The sequence below is a fragment of the Fusarium verticillioides genome, chromosome 1 (assembly GCF_000149555.1).
Source record: "Fusarium verticillioides 7600 chromosome 1, whole genome shotgun sequence".
In the NCBI taxonomy this organism is placed as follows: Eukaryota; Fungi; Ascomycota; class Sordariomycetes; order Hypocreales; family Nectriaceae; genus Fusarium; species Fusarium verticillioides.
Window position 1 is genome coordinate 2,653,826 of NC_031675.1, and position 17,502 is coordinate 2,671,327.

At 48.4% G+C, this 17,502-nt stretch overlaps 9 protein-coding genes across 16 annotated transcripts in view; 5 read left to right on the forward strand and 4 right to left on the reverse strand.

The window, feature by feature from the left end:
- FVEG_01192 (hypothetical protein) overlaps positions 1-647 on the forward strand; it is a gene marked incomplete at its 3' end in the record, with an annotated part of 1,864 nt that extends 1,217 nt beyond the window's left edge. The window contains exons 4-5 of the mRNA XM_018888011.1: positions 3-391; positions 442-647. Of these exons, the coding sequence (XP_018743844.1) occupies positions 3-391; positions 442-647 (595 nt within the window). The remainder of the gene's footprint in view (positions 1-2; positions 392-441) is intronic.
- Positions 648-1,344: 697 nt separating this feature from the next.
- On the forward strand, positions 1,345-4,225 carry FVEG_01191 (AGC/NDR/NDR protein kinase; the record flags this gene model as incomplete). Its single annotated transcript, XM_018888010.1, has 4 exons — positions 1,345-1,558; positions 1,606-2,530; positions 2,590-3,271; positions 3,325-4,225. 3 exons carry the CDS (start codon positions 1,345-1,347, stop codon positions 3,179-3,181), a joined length of 1,731 nt encoding a protein of 576 aa, XP_018743843.1. The 3' UTR covers positions 3,182-3,271; positions 3,325-4,225.
- On the reverse strand, positions 3,439-6,308 carry FVEG_01190 (hypothetical protein). 2 transcript variants are annotated; one of them, XM_018888009.1, is made up of 3 exons: positions 6,170-6,276; positions 5,434-6,076; positions 3,439-5,378 (listed from the first exon to the last, which is right to left on the reverse strand). In XM_018888009.1, exons 2-3 carry the CDS (start codon positions 5,920-5,922, stop codon positions 4,245-4,247), a joined length of 1,623 nt encoding a protein of 540 aa, XP_018743842.1. In that variant the 5' UTR covers positions 5,923-6,076; positions 6,170-6,276; the 3' UTR covers positions 3,439-4,244. The 2 variants fall into 2 exon arrangements, with proteins under 2 accessions (XP_018743842.1, XP_018743841.1); XM_018888008.1 differs by having other exon boundaries at positions 5,434-6,308.
- Positions 6,309-6,971: 663 nt separating this feature from the next.
- On the forward strand, positions 6,972-8,092 carry FVEG_01189 (hypothetical protein). 4 transcript variants are annotated; one of them, XM_018888004.1, is made up of 4 exons: positions 6,972-7,005; positions 7,068-7,719; positions 7,772-7,824; positions 7,877-8,092. In XM_018888004.1, exons 2-4 carry the CDS (start codon positions 7,155-7,157, stop codon positions 7,901-7,903), a joined length of 645 nt encoding a protein of 214 aa, XP_018743837.1. In that variant the 5' UTR covers positions 6,972-7,005; positions 7,068-7,154; the 3' UTR covers positions 7,904-8,092. The 4 variants fall into 4 exon arrangements, with proteins under 4 accessions (XP_018743837.1, XP_018743840.1, XP_018743839.1 ...); XM_018888007.1 differs by having other exon boundaries at positions 7,068-7,824; XM_018888005.1 differs by lacking the exon at positions 6,972-7,005 and having other exon boundaries at positions 7,036-7,719.
- On the reverse strand, positions 7,719-10,676 carry FVEG_01188 (hypothetical protein). Its single transcript, XM_018888003.1, has 3 exons — positions 9,351-10,676; positions 8,428-9,304; positions 7,719-8,368 (listed from the first exon to the last, which is right to left on the reverse strand). Exons 1-3 carry the CDS (start codon positions 9,855-9,857, stop codon positions 8,346-8,348), a joined length of 1,407 nt encoding a protein of 468 aa, XP_018743836.1. The 5' UTR covers positions 9,858-10,676; the 3' UTR covers positions 7,719-8,345.
- A 155-nt stretch (positions 10,677-10,831) lies between these two features.
- FVEG_01187 (hypothetical protein) lies at positions 10,832-12,257 on the forward strand. Its single transcript, XM_018888002.1, has 2 exons — positions 10,832-11,293; positions 11,347-12,257. Exons 1-2 carry the CDS (start codon positions 11,183-11,185, stop codon positions 12,205-12,207), a joined length of 972 nt encoding a protein of 323 aa, XP_018743835.1. The 5' UTR covers positions 10,832-11,182; the 3' UTR covers positions 12,208-12,257.
- A 508-nt stretch (positions 12,258-12,765) lies between these two features.
- Positions 12,766-13,769, forward strand: FVEG_01186 (deoxyuridine 5'-triphosphate nucleotidohydrolase). The gene is made up of 2 exons (XM_018888001.1): positions 12,766-13,086; positions 13,160-13,769. The coding sequence occupies exons 1-2, from the start codon at positions 12,831-12,833 to the stop codon at positions 13,411-13,413; spliced, it is 510 nt and encodes a 169-aa protein (XP_018743834.1). The 5' UTR covers positions 12,766-12,830; the 3' UTR covers positions 13,414-13,769.
- Positions 13,502-15,691, reverse strand: FVEG_01185 (pyridoxal kinase). 4 transcript variants are annotated; one of them, XM_018887997.1, is made up of 6 exons: positions 15,442-15,691; positions 14,950-15,323; positions 14,870-14,880; positions 14,741-14,820; positions 14,333-14,663; positions 13,502-14,272 (listed from the first exon to the last, which is right to left on the reverse strand). In XM_018887997.1, the coding sequence occupies exons 2-6, from the start codon at positions 15,001-15,003 to the stop codon at positions 13,690-13,692; spliced, it is 1,059 nt and encodes a 352-aa protein (XP_018743830.1). In that variant the 5' UTR covers positions 15,004-15,323; positions 15,442-15,691; the 3' UTR covers positions 13,502-13,689. The 4 variants fall into 4 exon arrangements, with proteins under 4 accessions (XP_018743830.1, XP_018743832.1, XP_018743833.1 ...); XM_018887999.1 differs by having other exon boundaries at positions 14,950-15,299; positions 15,442-15,467; XM_018888000.1 differs by lacking the exon at positions 15,442-15,691 and adding an exon at positions 15,398-15,417 and having other exon boundaries at positions 14,950-15,299.
- A 151-nt stretch (positions 15,692-15,842) lies between these two features.
- FVEG_01184 (proliferating cell nuclear antigen) lies at positions 15,843-17,380 on the reverse strand. The gene is made up of 3 exons (XM_018887996.1): positions 17,192-17,380; positions 16,617-17,090; positions 15,843-16,554 (listed from the first exon to the last, which is right to left on the reverse strand). Exons 2-3 carry the CDS (start codon positions 17,086-17,088, stop codon positions 16,247-16,249), a joined length of 780 nt encoding a protein of 259 aa, XP_018743829.1. The 5' UTR covers positions 17,089-17,090; positions 17,192-17,380; the 3' UTR covers positions 15,843-16,246.
- Between the last annotated feature and the right edge of the window lie 122 nt (positions 17,381-17,502).

Genomic DNA, 17,502 nt, shown 5'->3' on the forward strand with positions numbered 1-17,502 from the left:
GAGGAGGAGGCCCCCAAGCTAGTTTCCGTTCAAAAGGGCAAGAACAAGCGCGCCGCTGAAGAGGCTACGGAGGGTCTTGACGAGCTCATCTCCAAGGACGATGCCAAATTGTCCAAGAAGCAACAGAAGAAGCTCAAGAACAACAAGGGCGAGGCTGTTGCTACCGAGGAGAAGAAGGACGCTAAGAAGGTTCAATTCGCAAAGAACCTCGAACAGGGCCCTACTGGCTCTGCTGAGAAGGCCAAGCAGGGTAAGGCCACCACCGGTGTCAAGGTTGTTCAGGGCGTGACCATCGACGACCGAACTATTGGCAACGGCCGTACCGTTAAGAACGGCGACACTGTTGGTGTTCGATACATCGGCAAGCTCCAGAACGGAAAGCAGTTCGATGGTAAGTGACTAGCTCCCGCCGTATCTTCAACTTCATTAACACTTTGATAGCCAACAAGAAGGGTAAGCCTTTCTCCTTCAAGGCTGGCAAGGGACAAGTGATCAAGGGCTGGGACATTGGTGTTATTGGCATGGCTATTGGTGGTGAGCGCCGTCTTACTATCCCCGCCCATCTTGCCTACGGCTCCCGCGGCCTTCCAGGCATTCCCGCCAATAGCACATTGATCTTCGATGTCAAGCTTCTTGAGATCAAGTGAGTGTAGCGTAGCATATGCCTCCACTCACTCGACACAAAGCCGACTTGCTACCGAACTCGTGACATAATACCCCAAACAGAGGCTGCAGAATTTGGCGACAAGTTGATCACGTCGTGGACGCCTGTATTCCCCAGGCTTCATCTATCATATCTGCTGTCCACCCGGTGTTGTTGTTTTGCATGCAAGGATAAGAGAGCACAGACTTGTACATTCTGCGGAGGCTCGTCGGTGTTTAGAAGACAAAACAGGAACGATGTGGTGAGGACCGTCTCCGCTGCATGACATGAAATGGCGTACGATAAAAAAGGGTTATGCTTACGCTTTGCTATTGTTATAATTTTCCTTGTGCCCTAAAGGATTTTGTAAGGTTATTCAGATAAAATACTACCTCTTTCCTTTTCATTTGCTGTTTTCTCCCTCCCGAGCCTTCTTTGTGTTGGTTTCATCATAGACTTCATAAAAGAAGCCGTGGATGTCGAACCTTCCAAGTACCTACCACCCAGCCTGATGGAGGTAGGTTCATTTCCTTCTGGCTCGACAGCCTCCGACTCTGCTCTGCAACAACATCGCCGAGAGAAAACCTCGAGCGCAATTCTCTCCGTATCTGGCTACTGCATTATCTTATTAGACGTGGCCAGCCCTCGGATATTGATGGGTGGTGTGCTAACTTTCTCTTTATTGACTACCTTGGAGTATCATGGCACCAACCTTGCTCAAGAAAGCCAGTCAACAATTCGTCCGTCTTTCGTCCTGCGATTCGAAGAATATATTTGAAGCGTCTCCAGAATCCGTGTTCAATGTTGCAGACGGATCGGAGGCGCAAACTTCGCGGAAGTTTCGCACTGGCGGTTCAAAAAGATGGACACCTTTCCGGGGTGCTTTCAAGAACATGAGAAAAAACGCACGCAGCCGTAAGCCGTCTTATTTGTCTTCTTTGTAACCCATTGACATGCAGTAGGTGCCGAAGTATCCAAAGATGCTCATGAATTCCCCGAGGACCAAGCCAAACCCCATTTACTTTTCAGATCTGTCCCAAGACTGGAACACGGAGCGAGAAGTCCAGATGCAAAGGAAGTAGTAATACGAGAGTTGGGGTTGCATCCCACGGCTATGGCATCAAACTCTACTTTGGTGATTCAAAACTCTCCGAAACGAGCACGAAGCTCTTTGCAGCTGGTCAATCCTGCTCCTTCCAGTGGACTAATCACTCCACCTTCTTCTGAGGCAAGCGATACAGTCACAACCACCGATGACAGGTCCACAGCGAAGACTTCGATAGAATCTTCTATGCTACGGAACTGGGAAATCATGGATAGACGATACAATAGGCGAAATCCATGGACCCGCTCAAGCCCTGAAGGCCGCGCTCTCAGTACTATTCCCGAGGCCGGTGTTGTTCAGGCTCGGCCTACCATTGCAACTGTAGAGAGGGCATCCGCTGCCAAGATTTTCCTTGAGACTTACTTCAATGAGCTTCTCTATAAACCAAATGCAAGAGCGTTGCGGGGCCAGTGCCTCGAGTCTCAGTTGTGCAACTATTTGTTAATGACACCAGAGGAGAAGGAGAAGATTCGAGTGCAATATAGAAGGCAGGAAACGTGCCATCTCAGAGAGTCGAGGGCAATGAGGGCAGGTTCCTTGGCTTATCGTGAAAACCAGGACTCTTCCCCCTTAGTCAACAACTACGAGCCGCTTCAAATTTTAGGCAAAGGCAGTTTCGGAGTAGTAAGACTTGTACGTGAAAAGCCTGCTCCAGGGCATGCTTTCCCTGGGCAAGTTTATGCTATGAAAGTCATTCGAAAGACAGAAATGCTACGGAACAGCCAAGAAGGCCATTTGCGAGCTGAGAGGGATTTTCTTGTGGCTTCTGAAGGATCACAGTGGTTAGTACCAACGCTGACCAACACTACAAGGTCACTGACTGACTGAATGACCTTCTCAGGGCTGTTCCACTGATTGCCAGCTTTCAAGACACAACAAACCTCTACCTGGTGATGGAGTACATGCCGGGTGGCGATTTTCTCGGATTGCTCATTCGGCAAAACATTCTGCAGGAACCCATTGCACAGTTTTACATCGCAGAGATGATCCTTGCTGTTGAAGAGGCCCATCGTTTGAACTTTATTCACCGCGACATAAAACCAGACAACTTCCTCATTTCCGCGACTGGTCATCTAAAAATTTCCGACTTTGGGCTAGCATTTAATGATCACTGGTCCCACGACGCAGCATACTACAATGCCCACCGATATTCCTTGGTCCGAAGACTGAATATGAACATCAATGGTGACGAGACGGATCAAAAAGGCAGTAAGGATCTCCTGAAACATCTTGAGTGGTACCAGTCTCTTGTTTCTGGACTTGACAGGCATGGGAAACATCCATTGGCGAGTAACGAGGACTTGCGAAGTCTTATCGGTTGGAGAAACCGGCACGGTAACCGCACTGCTGCGCGTTCAGTTGTTGGCACCAGTCAATATATGGCTCCTGAAGTTGTTCTTAGTCAGAAATATGACGGGAGGTGTGACTGGTAGAGCATCGGCATCATCCTGTATGAATGCCTGTACGGGCAGACTCCCTTTCTAGCAGAAGAAGGACGCAAGCAGACGAAACAAAACATCGTTGTGCGTACGTTCGTATCAACTTGAACGAGGTAAATGACTAACAGTGACCGCAGGACTTCAAGAAGAACTTCCAGTTTCCACCCAGGCCATTCGTAAGCGACAAGTGCAAAGATCTCATCTGCCGCCTGATCCAAGAGAAGGATATTCGGCTGTGCTCAAGGAGGTATCAGGTCAAATACCGGGATTCGTTCAAAAGCTATGTGTTTCCCGATGACGCGGAAGATATCAAAGCGCACAGGTGGTTCAGAAACACGCCCTGGGATCGCCTGCAATCAATGCCTCCTCCATTCACTCCGAATCTGAAGGGCGATGACGATGCACACTATTTTGATGAATCTGAACCATTTGAAGACTGGTCTGAGTCGATTCCCTCGGGTGTCTTTCTAAGATCGGAAGATGTCAAGGAGATCCTTTTTGGATTTGATACCCATGTGCAAGCAAAGGCTATGGAGCTTATCAAAATTCCGTTCGACGCCGCCAAGCTTCGAAGTATAGACCGGGATATTGATGGATCAAAGGAACTTCAGCCGAACGACAAGGCTACACTGAAGCAGTTTATTAGATTTTATGGCCATAAAGAGCGCAAACGACCAAGAGACATGCTGCTCCGGGACAAGGATACCAAAAGGACTTCATTAAGAATTCGAAAAGAGACGGCTTTCATGGGCTATACCTGGCGTCGGATGAGACCCGGTGGATATATCGATCCGAAAGTAACGGAGACGCGGAAAATGGACGAAAGCCAGGCTTCAACACAGAATATTGAGCGTTGAACAAAAAGCAAAGAGAAGAAGAGGAGGACGGTATGAGATACGAAGGTGTTCAGCCCTCAGAAGTATTGTGAGTAGTATTACGAATAGACATTAAGAGCTAGACCTTATCGGCGTGTGTACCTTCATCCTGATACTCATTTCATCATCCTCGCCCTATGTAGAAACATCAAATCATTACCATAACATTGAGCGTGCATCCTTCATTGTGATTTGGATCTTTTGTTGGTATTGCTGTACGAAACAGACTCCGTTAAAGCAGCTGGGTCACCAGACGCAACAGCTTTGGCATTGCGAATCTCCCATTCAAATTCCTTGAGGGCCCGGATCTCCCAAGAGAAGAAGAGTAGCGAGAGCAGACCATCGATAACTCCAGCGACCAAGCAAAGACTACTGACCAGCATAAGGACAAATGCGACGCAGTTTCCAGGACTAAACCAGACAGCGACAAGACATGCTAGCCAGACAAGCAATGCGCCAAAGAAGTGTATGCCTCGCCAGTAGCGCTGGCGAATCTCGCGAGCATGGTATTTTTGTATCATTCCCAGAATTTCATCGTAAGTGGACGTCTGAAATGAATCGTGATTAGAGAAGCGACCTCGCCTGAGTTGGGTATCAGGATCCGCAGTCTGCGCTGCGTCACCAGAGTGAATGCTGCTAGCCGGGCTACTGGAGGCCAAGTATGCGCCAGTCTGCAGAGCAGCAGATGGCGTTTCGGAGCGGGGATCAGCTCTGATAGGCAATGGGGAAGGGGTATGCCGGACGAGAGTGGCTTGAACAGCAAAGTGGTCGGAGAGGGAACAAAGGAGATCAGGATGCCGCTCAGTCATTGAAACATGAGCCGACTTGACGATCCAACCAGGAGCGGCAGCAGGAGCATCAGGGTCGACACCTGTCGAGGCAAAGATGTAGTCGAGTCGCTGGCCTTGAGGATCAATGGTATCAGGTGGGACCTCGCAAAGATCGCCTCCCTTGAGCCGATTCTGCTGGTTTTTGTTCCAGCGCCATGTGTTATAGACGGAGTTGCTGGTTGCGCCATTCTCGAGGAGATTGAAGGCGGCTGTCGGTAATGGCCGATGACGATCCTTTTCAGATGGATGGTAGGCAGGACCAAGAGCGCTATCAGGGTGTAATTTGCGCCAGATGTCATGAACAGGCGCATGTGTTGTAATTACCCGGTGAAATATGGACAAGGGTAACATGTTGAAATCACCCATTCCGACAACGAGATGTCCGCGTTCAGCAGCGCCGCGCATAAGCTTTGAAATCTCCCATGACTGCGCAACTCGATGACAGTCGTATGTACTCACAGGCTCGGGCTCGTATGGGGAATGGGTCTAAAATTCAAGTCAATTAACAAGCTGAAATGCGATATAACAGATTCAGACTCACATGTGTATTGAAGACCTCGATTATGTCCTTTCTCCTTGGCCCAAAGCGAATTTTGGCGCAAGCAACACCCTTGCCTACATACCAGTCTCCCCTCCAAAATGCAGTTGGTCGCCCATTGAGGGGATACTTGAACATGGTACTCTCCTCGATCGGCCAGTGACTCAAGATGGCCAGACCGCCACCAAAAGCACCGCTGTGGTAGAACTTTCCATAGGGGAGAATCTGGCGAGTGTGATGGCGAATGGCTTGGTAATCCTCCTGTGTAAAACATTCCTGCAGGGAAACGATATGCGGTGTAGGGACGGCGTGTGCAATTCTGCGTCCTATCTCGTCAAGTCTTGCAATTCGCTGGGTCGATATGTAGCGAAGACCCCAGCAGTTGAGGGTCAAGAGGTTGATCTCAGAGGGGAAATTATGAAGCTTATCATTGTTGACGGCAATGGTGGAAGGCGTTGTGACATGCTCAGCAGCGTCACTTGCCATGACCATGGCACCGGTGGAATATGCGCAAGTAATGGTGACTGATCTGTTTCGTGAATATCAGACAGTCGGAGAAAGAGGGTGAGACAAGGGACCGGGCATGGGACAAGTTTTGGATCTCAGGTTGGAGAGTGAAAATATTGAACGTGGCGCGATGCCTCGACTGCTGGATATTAGTTAATTAGATATGAGGGCACCAGCCAGGTGTCGTTGGCATTAGTGGTAGAGCCTAAGAAGCGCAAACCGGCAATATTACAGATTAGTTACGATCGAAAGCAAAATTCTAAAATGAGGGAGATGCGATAGACGGTCACCGCTAGGAAAAGGAGTGAGAACACGCGACGCGAAGGAGTCTAATGTGATAATTTACAGAACACCAATTGAACCAATACCACGCCTCCTTCTTGTTTGGGGACACTGCCGGTACTTGTGGTCACCCGGACTATCCGCTCCAAGGAGGGGCCGATATCTGTTGGGCTGATTACCGAACTGGAGGTCTACGCCACTCCGTAAGTCAATATGGAGGTATACATGGAGCAGGGGTGAAAGAAAGACGAGTAAGAAAGCAATGATTGGTGATGGAACTATTGAACTCATAGCGGCGTTCCTCTTAATTTTGTTCCATATATTCTGTGGTATGCTTATTAGAGATTGCACCTCTTTGCTAAGGTATTATCCACACCTGACGGTAAGTTGCCAAAACATATCCATCCTAGCCATCATATTGCTTCCTGACTTTAGACTAATTTCAGTAAATGACCAAAGTCTTTTTCTCTCTTAGGATCAACCCCCAAATTTCTTCCTTCCTATAGTCTAGGTAGGTAAGTAGCACTCTAACTTACCTTACTCTAAACGGTTCAGCTCTCGTGATGAACTAAGATAGAAGCTTCCAGGAACCGTGCAATTCCGCCAGTAAGATAAAGTTACCATGCCATTCATGCCATTAGATTCAGAGCTTCATTCTTCTCACTTCTAATCTCAGTTGCCACATGCCGAGCTTCATCATTAGTTCGATACCCCTCATCGAACTTAACAGGCGCCATGCGTCATTCTTGGGTATCCATATAGAACCATCTGGTAAAGTCCAGGCATGTACGGAACTCTTCACTTATAACTAATACTGCCCATATCTATATTGACTTCCTCATGTCTAGTTCAACCATCGACTATAAGTTTAAACAAGAATATCATTCTTTTGATAGTTATATCCATAAACTCGTAACTGTTCATCCACATTCGCAATGTCTGTAGTCTTTGAATCTCTTCTCATCAAGTTCAAACCCATTCTGGTTGAACACCCCGAATCCCCTCCTGCTTCTTTCTCATCCGTGACCGATCACCTCAAGTCAATTCCTGGGGTCGAGTCCGTGTACCTTGGCAAACCCCTCGAGAAACCTGATTACTGGGTTCTGGGTATCCGTTGGGCCTCGCGCCCTGCCTATGATGCCTTCGTTTCCGGCTCCGCTGCCACCGATTGGCATGCTTCTTTGCGCGCCTTACTGGCCGAGCACCCTGTCGTCAGTCCAATCGCAGAGTATACAGGCCATGCCGAGCGCGCCCTCCATGCACCTATTACAGAATTTTGTACTTGTTGGGGTGCTGATGAAACCTTCACGGAGGATAACATGAAGCCATTCGCCGTTGCTTGTGAAGAGGGTGGGTTGGCTGGGCTTCATGGCTTGGCTTACGGCGAATTTGTACAAGGACAACATGAGAACCCTTCGGTTATTCCTGGCCGAGCATCTAGGCTACTGATGGGTTGGGATAGCAAAGAGGCCCGTTTGCAACACAACAATAGTAGAAGTGGTAAGTCTCATTTCTTTGTTGCGCCATTAGTGCTGACTAAATTGCACCGCAGTAATTGACGATAACGTATACTATCTGCTTGCTCGGAACAAGAGCCTTGAAATAGTGAGCCATCTAGGAAGTTGTAGAAAGCCCGAGCAACTAACATTTCATGTAGTATCATGTCCCTTTCAGAAAGCTCTGAGACTTAATGTCACGCCTAAAGGTCGCAGGTGATACCAGATTGTTATTGGATTAAGTAGAGAACAAAATAACACTGAGTCAACGCGCCGTCGAAAATCAGATACCTTGAAAGCTGTCACTTGTCATTGTGAGGCTCTCTCTTCCTGCCAATAAGCCCCGTCTTGATCCGTACGTCCCGATGAAATGCGATCCCGTCCTTGACACCATTTCTATGCCATTCAACCATACTGCGACTTTCCTTACCCACCCTTGAAACTTCAACTCAGGTGGATGGAATGGTCTTCTCAAATCTCTGAACTGTACCCGGTGGCCCGATATCGCCCTCATTTTGAACCTCCAAAACACACTGCATCCTCCTTTTAGCCTCTTGATGTCTCTGCAAATAGCAATCTGTTCGTCCTAGTTCATTGGTCGATCTAACGTCATTGTACCGATATCAGAAATTAGATACGATGTTTCTCCGATTCTGCATCAAGATTTCAAGGTTAGAGATTTAATTCTTGCTGGATCTGTTTTGCACCTCACCGAGTCGAGAGTAGAGCATGTACAATGCCATACGGTTACATTCCTCCGTTCCGGTAATGGTCACCAGTCGCTCGTTACTATTGTCCTGCGGCTCGTTAATCTTGATCACGCTGTTGCTCATCTGGCGGATCTCATTGATCTTCTGTCCACCCTTGCCGATGATAGCACCGACCATGTCGTTCGGGATGTAAATCTGCTGTGTGATAGGCCCACCGGGGATGGCACCGCCCATGGGCTGAGCTTGGGGAGCACCAGCATGAGGTTGAGGACCAGCATGAGGGGCCATGTGCGGTTGGCCATGAGCAGCTGCGCCATAGGCACCTCCTCCCTGAGCACCCCCATAATGCATAGGCATGACAGGGTTGGCCTGAGCAGCTGCGTGGGGATATTGCTGAGGGTAAGGCGCGGGTGGCATATGGTGAGATCGCCGGTCGTTGTGGCGGCCGTAATTTTCACTTCGTCCGTAGTGGCCCGAGGCCGGTTGGGGTGAGTAGGGAACAACTTGCATGCCGCCTGGAATCGAGCCAGCAGGGGCGCCGCTACGGGTTGCGTAGGCAGACGCAGCAGGACCTCCAAATCTATCATTAAGCTGTTCAAGAAGGGTGCTGCCAACATAGTAAGTTGCGATATGAACAGCATCAGCGACACCCATTACGACCAGCGATCTCTCGCTTGACATAGGCAAGCATGAGTCAGAAGCGTTCAACCGAGCACCAGATGCCTCTTGGATCTCACGAATACGGGCACCACCCTTACCAATGATGGAGCCGATCAAAATATGCGGAATGAGCAGCCGTAAGGGATATGTTTTTGAAGACGCAGTTGAGGATTCGTTGAGGGGTTCGTTGTTCAGTGTTCGGATGATCAAGCCAAAAGCCTGAATTGTGTTAATTTATAACCCATGCGTAGGAGAATCAACTTACCTTGGCTACAGCGTCTACTATGCCGCTAACAGTAAGAATACGTTCAACGGCCCCCTTTTGGTAGTCGCTGACTGTGCACTTAGCGTTGGAAAGCTTCCTGATGTTGGAAACATTCTCGCCCCCCTTTCCAATGACGGTAGCAGCCTCCGGGCTCGAGATAACAGCGCGAATATGAATCCACGAAGTCTCGTCATGGGCAGCAGCAGACGTTACAGCGTTGGATGCAGAGGCAGCAACTGTGGCGGCAGCGGCGGCCTTTGTGTCGGATGCATGGTCCAAAGTGGCATCGTCATCATCTTCAGACTTATGGGCTCCATTGACCTTATCGTCATGGTCCTCTGCAGGGACGTCGGAGGGAGCTTCGGGGACCTCAACATCGTCGTCATGCTTGTTCTTGTCAAGAGCAGGTCGTTTGGCATCAGGCTGATCACCAGCGCGCGAGGGCGAAGAAGCTTCTTCCAAAGGGCGCTTGGCCGACTGGGTTGGTTGTGTTGGGGAAGCAGACATATTGAAATCGTTATTGTTCACGCGAGTTTAGTCTTTCTGATAATCGACAATTTGAAAACGTCTCGTTCTTTCTATTGTTCGTCTTATATACACTCAGGGGTTTTCGAAGGAAAACGTGCTGGTGTAGTGACTTTCGCTGGGTGTGCTTCGGTGAAATACTCGTGAAGTGACTTATGTCGCGTAAATACGATGCGTGTTGCGGGCTGAATGGAAGGAAGAAAGGGATTCGAGATTCGGGCTCAAGGGCGGGTTTCAGAACTCTTTCAGCGGGCGTCGAGTAATTACCCGGGAAGATCTCCTAGATATAGGCGGGAGAGGAAGGGCGGAATGATTGTCTGGTGGTGCAAATATTGAATAGTGGTGAGGATAGGTGAAGCGATCGATACTGGGACGGACTTCTTAAAAAGCAAAAAGAGGCAGTGCTCAGCTCAAACCTTCTGACCCGGACTCGAGGTTTCTTGATCGCCAAAGTCGCCAGATCTTTGAGCTAAAGCGCAGAATCTGGAGCACAAACTAGCTGGCCGCGAAGCGTGGGAGGATGAGAAGCTGAGACGAGAGGAGCAGGTTCTTAAATGTATCGGCGCGCGGTGTTTTAGAACTTTCGCTGTCGCAATGGGTCCCAATACCAGGGATGAACCAATCCAAATCAATCAGAAGAAAAAGGAAAAGGGAAAGTCTCAGAAACGATTACGGGGAATCGCTGAGAATAGAAAAACGAGGATCTCAAGATAGCAATGGCAGGTGAAAAGGGGGAGAATGAATATGACACGACAAAGGTCGATGGTTTGGAGTGAGGAGATGGGAGAAAGCCGGAGAAGTAGCCCTGCGAGGATCCAACCTGGGCAAGGTAGGTGCTAGGCATGGAGCGTTTTGAGGTGTCACGTGCACCGCCTCGATCTGGGCTTGAAAGCTTGGGCCACATGAGCTCAGGCGGTCCACCTGGCGGTGATACTACCTCAGTACTAAAGTTAGATCAAGTACCTACCTAGTGAACAATCACAACCGACGATATAATTACCTTCTCTCACTGACCTTTCTTTTCATAACCGAACAATTTTAAACAGATAGGTACAAGTGCGACTACTACGCTTGTCTCGCTATATCTGAAGGTCTCCAATTAGTTGCATCTGAACAACAATTGCCTGTCTTGGACAGATCCTTGGAAGGTGCGAAGTGACATATCTTGATCACCTAAATCCGTACATTAGGACCTTGGGTGCCTCCATCCTCGCAAGTCTCAATTCTTCCTACCTACCTACCTTTATGCTCTAGAAAATTCAAAAGCCTTGCCCATTTTTTGAGCCAGTTGCGTGAACTTTACGACAATGGACTACAGGTCGCAATATACAGCAAAGGAGGAATACGTGGCCAATGTTGATCAGACATTGAGAGAACTTCAAGAGAGAGTCCAGCAACATGAAAATGAGTTGGACAAGGTATTCATTCACGCTCCAAAACCCACAATATACCAATGGCTAAATTCTTAAAGATTCGTTCAGAGCCCAGCCAACCCCCAGTGTCTGCGACTGGACAGGCGCGTCTCATACAAGTGGCTCTCAAAGAGGTGACAGTGTCGGATCCCTTCCTCCCCTCGCCAGGGTCGCTGTTACCGACACTATTGGCGTTTCGCAAGACTCACCAAACCATTCAAGAGTCCAAATCCTATCTTGCCTCTCAACGAGCAGGCCATGAACAACTGTCGCGTCAGCTTGAAGTGGATGAAGCGCGCCTCAAGGATCAAAACCTCCTTGGCGATGCTCTGGATGCGCGTATCTTGTCGTTACGCGATGAAGTGGATGCGGGTACTCACGTTAGCCCGGGAGAAGGGGCAAAGGAACTGTTGCAAGAACTCAGGGCTAAGAAGAAGTCTTACGACAGAGAGACGTCAAAACTCATGAAAGTTCTCCTTCGATTCATCGATAATCAGCTGGCGCCCATGCTTGCGGCAGAAGAGCTAGGAGGGCCTGTGGTTGGGGATCTTATAGGTATTGATGGAGATGATTTGGCCGCCGGATTTAATGCACAAGGAAAACCCAGGAAACCAAAGGACAGTGACGATAAAGAAGATAAACGGCAACGCAGAATCGATGAGATTTGGGGGCAGGCTACTAATCAAGGCACTGGGCGTCAGGACGAGATTGCAGCTGCAGCTGCAGAGATGAAGCAACTGACAGAGGAGCTTCTCAACACGCTTGCTGAAGCTCAAGGCAATAACTCAGCATCATATGTACAATTGTCGCGTGAAACTGCGGCTGCACGGTTCTTGGTGAGGTCCAAGGTTGCACAATTTCATCCTAAAGATGCAACAAGGCTCAAACTGGTGGACTTCGGACGAGAATTGGAGCCCTGAGTACCTAATTTAGTAGGTAGTTACAGATACAAAGAAAGTTTTAAGAATGATTTGTCTTATAGTCATGTTTCTATCAAGTCACACATGTGATTATTGTCATCGGTGAGAGAAGTTAATCCCCGGCTGTGCTTAGGAAGTTTAGAATACAGTATAACGATTCGGGATAGCTCATTATAAATTAATAATTGTACCTAAGGTAGGCAGATAGATAGGCTGATAGACTTCCACATATGGAATGAGGTCCAATAGAGCCTGAAAGCAACCTCTAAACAGTACGTCCTGCTAATCGGTCAATTCTATAAGTGATAGGCGCTAGATATGGAACGCCAGAAACAGCAGAGATACCAGATTGTCTGTTTAATACAAAATGTAGGTGTCTTGACACTGGTAACGAATTACAATTATGATGATAAGCTTAAGAATAACGTAGCAAAAATTCTGTTCGTTAAGAAAGACCACTACAAACCCCAGGCTATGTTAACCTGCTGGGAGAGAATCAATATTCCTTGTGTTCTTTAAGTCTAAGGAGCGTTACCCACCCAACCGCGTCGCGTCTGTCCACTTCCAGCTTCGAATACAGTATCCACGACAATTGCTTACCTTTTCCCACATCATATTCAACAATGACCTCCGAGACTCTCGTTTCTGATAACTCTACCGTTTCTTCACCTCCCGCCAAACGTGCCAAGACTGCCGGTACCATGGAAGGTCTTCCACCATTGCAGATTAAGAAGCTTTCTGACAAGGGACGTTTGCCTACTCGTGGGAGTGCCTTTGCTGCTGGCTATGATATCTACGCTGCTCGCGACACAACTATTCCCGCCCGTGGCAAGGCGCTAGTTGACACTGATATCAGTATGGCTGTGCCTGCCGGAACCTGTAAGTACATGACTAGTCGAAGCCCTCGATCAACCAGCTTAAGGCCGGCTTTCTGACAAGATGAATAATACAGATGGACGCATCGCCCCTCGATCGGGTCTCGCGTCCAAGCATTTCATTGACACAGGCGCTGGTGTCATCGATGCCGATTATCGCGGTCAGGTCAAGGTCCTGCTTTTCAACCATAATGAATCCGACTTTGAGGTGAAGGAGGGCGACCGCATTGCTCAACTTGTTCTGGAGCGCATCTACACCCCCGAGGTTGTGGAGGTCCAAGAACTCGAGGAGAGTGTCCGAGGCGCTGGTGGCTTCGGCAGCACTGGTTAGATAGCCAAGGGGCCTATGCAGACGTCTCTTCTGCCAAGTTTCATCAATTAATGAATTGGCTTCTGGGCCAATGCAATAGATTTACAGTACACAGTTGAGGAAGGCTGATTATTCAAGAGAAGCTCTCAGAGTGAATTATTTGACCCTCACAAGAGATGTGAAAACTTGGATGAATTCATGACGAGACGTCTATTCCCAAACCTTTCTACCCATTTCTATTGCTGGCTTCTACTTTGGTGGCCATTGTAACCTTGGACAACCCCCCTCCCACTAGATCTAAATGGCCTTCGCAAGGTATTGCGTCGTGGGCGAGCGTAAGCAGTCCAAATTCCTCACAAGTTGAAGTTCTGCCGCCTTACTCTTTACGAGGTGCGCCTTAGTTTGGTTAATACGATCCTCATCTTTCATGTCGTCCGTTGTTCGTTCAACCACCCTCTTCATGCCCTCGCAGGTCTTGGAAAGAACCTCATGCATACTGCCTAGGACCTTTTCTGCAGCGCGTGCAAGGGGTAGTTCAATAGCCGATACTGAATCCTCGCTAAGCCAGCTGGCGGTATGCCGCAGCCGCTCGTCAGCATTGAAGACAGCCTCACGCATTCGAATTACCATAAGAGCGCCAAACATGTCGCCTGTGCCACTGAAATAACAATCGATTGATGGGAAGACAATCTTGAAAAAGCGAGCTTTGCCGGTAGATGTCATCGTTGAACCAACAACAGCGAGATGCGAAGGCGGATGGTCTGGCGCCTCAAGGTTGACTGAAGTAATGACGACATGAGGAATCTTGTACTTGTCGTGGAGCACTTGAATAGCCTTCCGGAGACTGTCCATATCATGGATCTTGACTTCTGAAAGCAGCCTTTTCGTAGAAATTGTCAGTTGGGGTCTCTCAAGTCTCGGCAAATGCTCTTAAACATACTCGGCCTCGAATTGGTTTGGAAGAATCAGATCCGCATCGTGGATGAGCCTCTTGTATGCTGGCACCACTTCCTCGGAGACGTAGATCTTTCCATTGTCACCCATGACGGGGTCGAGAGCCCAGAAGAACTTGCCAGGTGCTTTGCTTGACTTTTCCTTAAGTTCACGACCTATCTTACCGACCGTATCGACGGCTGCAGCGCCTGGAATATATCCAGAAAGCATCACATCAAAATCATCTAGGTACGACTGCTTCAGTCCTTCCCAGAGATCCATGATCTCCTGTGCTGAGACTCTCGTTCCCTTCCATTGCTTATATCCGGTATGGTTACCTTTACAGGTGAAGTTCGCAAGTTAGAAACCTGGTTTATTATTTCACTCCACCAATCGAGATGACATGAATACTCACTGAACTGTACGGTGTTGAGAGCTGCGACATCACATCCCAAAGACTGTAGCACGAAGACGGCAATCTTGTTACCGACATATCTAGTGCACATAAGTCACTGCGACCCCGAGAGAGAGAAAATATAATTACCCAGAGACAACCTACGGCAACGACCTGTCAGCCTTGGCTCAAGATGTTGAAAGTGGCGCAATATTTGATGGCATACATACATGGCTTGCCACAGCGAGAACCCGTGTATCGGGTATTTTTGGGATGATGGACATAATACCAGAAGCACCAGTTCAATCCTCGATCTCTCCTTGATATTCAGCAAGCGTTCTGAATAGATGTCTACGCAGGCCTGGGTAACCAAAGATTTTCCTTGCGGGAGACGTCACTGAACAAAACCTCTCAATCAGCGTCAGCGGACGATTCTGCAGTAGAAGCCTAAAACACCGGAGCTTAAATGAAATGAGAAGCCCGAGCGTTATCTGTAAAGATTGAAAGAACAGAAGGGAAAATATGTCGCTGACTCAAGGAAGTAAACTAGTTCTGGGACTTGGTTGCGGCGTCTTTTGAGCTGTATGTCGCTCGATATTAGTCACTACCTTAGTTAACTTGAGGAAATCGGGTTAAGTCTGGAGCCTTGACAAGCTACTAACCTAAGTACGAACTTACTTGGATGTACGAAGTTTGGAAAATAGAACCTTCAGAACACTTACTCTCTTACCTAGTATCGAACTGAATGATGAACCGAGTGATTAGCTCAACTGCAGCGAGGACAGCCTTTTCTGTACGCTTTTGAGCTGATAGCGAGTTACTTCCATTTGGTTGTGTGCCCCGCCAGCGCAGCAGGCTTCTTTTTGACCAATGAATAACTCTAGGTAACAATCCAGGAATGGCTTCAGGTATACAGTTGCTGTCCCTTCCAGAAGCAAGCAAATTTCTAGCCTTGAGGTATGACCATGGTCGGGAAAAAATTTATTAGTTTGAGTTCACTTAAATTTTTATTAACTCGGATAGATGAGATACCTTCAGTTTTCTCGCCCCCTTTGGCTGTAAGCAAGGCATATTCAAATCACACCTAGGACTTGGAATATGATGTGATTACCACGGCAGCAGACTGGCAACCTGGAACGCTCATTAAGATAGAATGTGACGCTAAACTGGCGAATGACACAATACATACATGCAGGCTGTATTTGTGTCGAGTCAATATCAACTTAGAGAAGCACGATATCATACTATCATTTATCATCATGGTCAACAAGGGACTAAAGCTCCTCAATTGGTGCCCTTGTATTCCCTATCTAACCCGTTCGTTTACATTTCTTTTCCTTGGCACACGCCTTTGATGCCTGCAAAAAAGGCTTCAAATAATCAGATTAACTTCCTGGTGTCCGTATTCCTTGTATTGCCCTCTTTGACATGTGTTTTGTCGGAACTGTTGCATGGTATCATTGCGACCGCAAGCGCCGAGCTTCTGCCATTTAGCAGGGTGATGTTGTATTACATTATGGGACTCTTCTACTCCTCATCGCCAATCTTGGGCGCAAGATAGAAACGCAGATGGCTTTGACCCTCCAGATTGTACTCCACCAAGAGGGGCACTTCATTAGAGAGCTTGATCTGGACCTGATCGGAAAGGCCAGCAGCCTTGCAGAAGTTGACCAGGTACTTGAGGGAGAAGGTGAGGGCGACAGGCTCGGTCAACTCTATTGTGACACTTTGTTTGGGTTTCTCGACATCCTCATGGCTTCGAAGAGTCACGGAGCCGTTACCAATATCGCCATTGCATGCGAACTTGACACCGTCCTTGGAAGCCTCAATCATCACTGCCAATGTGTTAACTAACAATCCAGTAGGCAAGTATCAAGCGAGCCTTGCAAGAACTAACCTGATTCTGACATAGCCATCAAGTCGGTACAGATGCGACGAAACTCGCCAGAAGGCATTGCAATTGTAGCAGCATACTCGGTGTCGGGGATGCCCAGATGCTCCTGGTCAATGTCCATGAGCTTGAGGTCATACTCGCTGATGCGGTCATTTTCAGGGCTTTCGAATTGCATGTTCAACACGTCAGGGGCATCCTCAGCCTTGAGCGTGAGCACGTCGTTACTCTGAGCAGCGCGTAGGACCTTGGTCAGGGATGTGAGGTTGACACCGAGGGAGATATTACGGTCGCAGCGGAACATCTCGAAGGATCCAGCAGTAAGCAACATGGAAACCAAGGCAACATGAGAGTTGTCCATGGCCTGCAGCTGAATGCCACTGTCATTGCAGTCGAAGTTGCAATCTTGGACCAGATCCTTGATTGCGTCGACGACCTTCTTCAGAAGATCAGCTTGGGCGAGTCGTGATTCCAACATATCTGTTTATTTGTTAGCATACCACTGATACGTGCCCGTGCGAGACGTGAAGCTGCCACGCATAGATAAAAGGGTGGGGTGTTCGCTATTTGGGATGACTGACTGATTGAAAGATTTGTTGGCAGATTGTGGCTAGATATGGACAGCGGGTATAAGCAAAGGATAAGTGAGCGAAATGGCTCGCAAGGCGTGTTATGTTCACGGAAGGAGTATGGGAGGTTGTCTGGTGGATGAGATGCAAGATGGAGGTAGCAATGTGCTTTTGTCGCGAAATTGCTAGGCTGCTTTACGCTAGCTGGCAGGTGGGGGCCACTTAACGCGCGACCATCAAACAACCGACGCGTCGCGTTGGCGGCGGATTTTCCTTAGGGGAGGAAAGAAAACTCTGGACTTTGATCCTAAATGACAAAAAAG